At 36.3% G+C, this 1,752-nt stretch overlaps 1 protein-coding gene across 1 annotated transcript in view; it reads right to left on the reverse strand.

The window, feature by feature from the left end:
- Window positions 1-212: 212 nt before the first annotated feature.
- NIPAL1 (NIPA like domain containing 1) overlaps window positions 213-1,752 on the reverse strand; it is a gene marked incomplete in the record, with an annotated part of 21,725 nt that continues 20,185 nt past the window's right edge. The window contains 1 exon segment of the mRNA XM_072406254.1: window positions 213-1,047. Coding sequence (XP_072262355.1) covers window positions 428-1,047 — 620 coding nt within the window.

Consider the following 1,752-nt stretch of genomic DNA (forward strand, 5'->3'; position numbering starts at 1 on the left):
CATGGAGGCTGTGCTGACCACGGTAAGTTCTTCATCCAATGGCATGTCCCCTTGAGGTACTACTAGCTGGTCTACAAAGAACTTGTTTTTGTTAAAGCAAATTCCATACAACCATTTCAAGTATTATCAAATAAAACACGTTAGAGAAATATGTTTTTTGAAAATATTTATACACATTTAAAATACAAGAAATCTTATACAAAGTTTGTAAATACTCCAATAAAAATAGATGATTTATTTTAAAATATTAATTCATCTGTCTATATACAAAATATACAAATCAGTTTTACTTCCTGAGGTCAGAAACGTTGAAGCTCTGAATTCTGTGTAAGAATATAAAAATAAGTATTGGGTTTTGACCGTGACACTGCAAGGTACCTGAGGACAGAATAATAGGTACAAATCTTCCAGCAAGCAGGGAGTTAGGTCAGTGCTGTTGGCTTGTCCTACTGAAGATGGAAATATCATCCTCAAATGACAATATGGAATGTTCTGCATTTCCAAGAAGGCTGTGTTGGTCTTCCTGTCCTTCATGGACTATCTGTTTTTCTTTCCTAACACTAGAGGTGATTTGATTCCATGTGATATTGGTGTTCTTAAAGGCATGCAGAAGAAAAATGCCAATTATAATGGTAAGGAAACCACTCAATGTACCAATCATGTCACTGACATCCATACTATTCCATTCCTTGAACAATATCACAGAACAGGTGACCACCATAGTGGTGAAAAAGACGTAATATATTGGCGTTACCATAGATGTATTAAACATATCCAGAGCTTTGTTGAGATAATTAATTTGTGTACTGATCGATAAGATCAGAGTAGCCAGTAAGATGAAGAGCAGAGGGTTTTTGTAAACTGGTTTCTGTTCAATGAACTCCTGGATGGCAATTCCCAGTCCTTTCACAGAAGACACGGAGAAAGCACCAATTACAGAGCAAATAGCGATGTAAACTAGGATATTGGTTTGGCCTTTCTTTGGAGCAACCACTATTATAAGGACCAGGGATGCAACCACTGCTATTGTAGCAAAAGTAATAAAACCTGTTGGAGACAAAAAAGTGAATAAAATAAATAGTCACCAGGATAAATAAAGGAATCCCACCAGTGGAGAAATAAGCACCATCACCAGCACCATCACCACTCTTTTCTAAACTACAAAAGTTTTGGCTAGAGAAACAAAAGAAAAATTATCAATGTTGGAGGTACCAATAACAGAAGGTTTTACAATGGGGTCGCAAATTTTTGCATTATTTTGCCCACATTGATTCCATTTGGATAAAGTAGACTGGATGGCAATCCTTAGTTCTCTACAAGGAAATAACGTTAATCCAGCTAGTGAGTAATTCAGAAAATGCTCCGAAGAAAAAAGTACAATAAAAACACTGACATAAGAAAAAAAGGCAAGAATTTAAAAATGTTTGTGGATACCTTTTATATAAACAGCAACTCGGCACAATCCCTGACTTCCTTTCCCATATGTAGGCTGTCTTTACACAGATTTGAGATGCCCTTTTATTTGACAATTTCTGGACTTCTGAATTTCCTTCATCACTAAGATGAATGGAGGGGTCTGAGTAACATGGTAGATAGTAGTGCAGGTCTGGACACCGATGAACCAAAAAATGCAAAAAGAATCTTTTTTTTTCAGCCTGCCCATGTATAGCTTTGTATTGACACAAATGATCAATGGAAGTCTGCAGATTGCCAGATTTTTGTGCAGAGGAGAAGAGCAGGTGTTAAATTAAT

The sequence above is a fragment of the Pyxicephalus adspersus genome, chromosome 3, assembly GCF_032062135.1.
Source record: "Pyxicephalus adspersus chromosome 3, UCB_Pads_2.0, whole genome shotgun sequence".
NCBI classification, from domain to species: domain Eukaryota; kingdom Metazoa; phylum Chordata; class Amphibia; order Anura; family Pyxicephalidae; genus Pyxicephalus; species Pyxicephalus adspersus.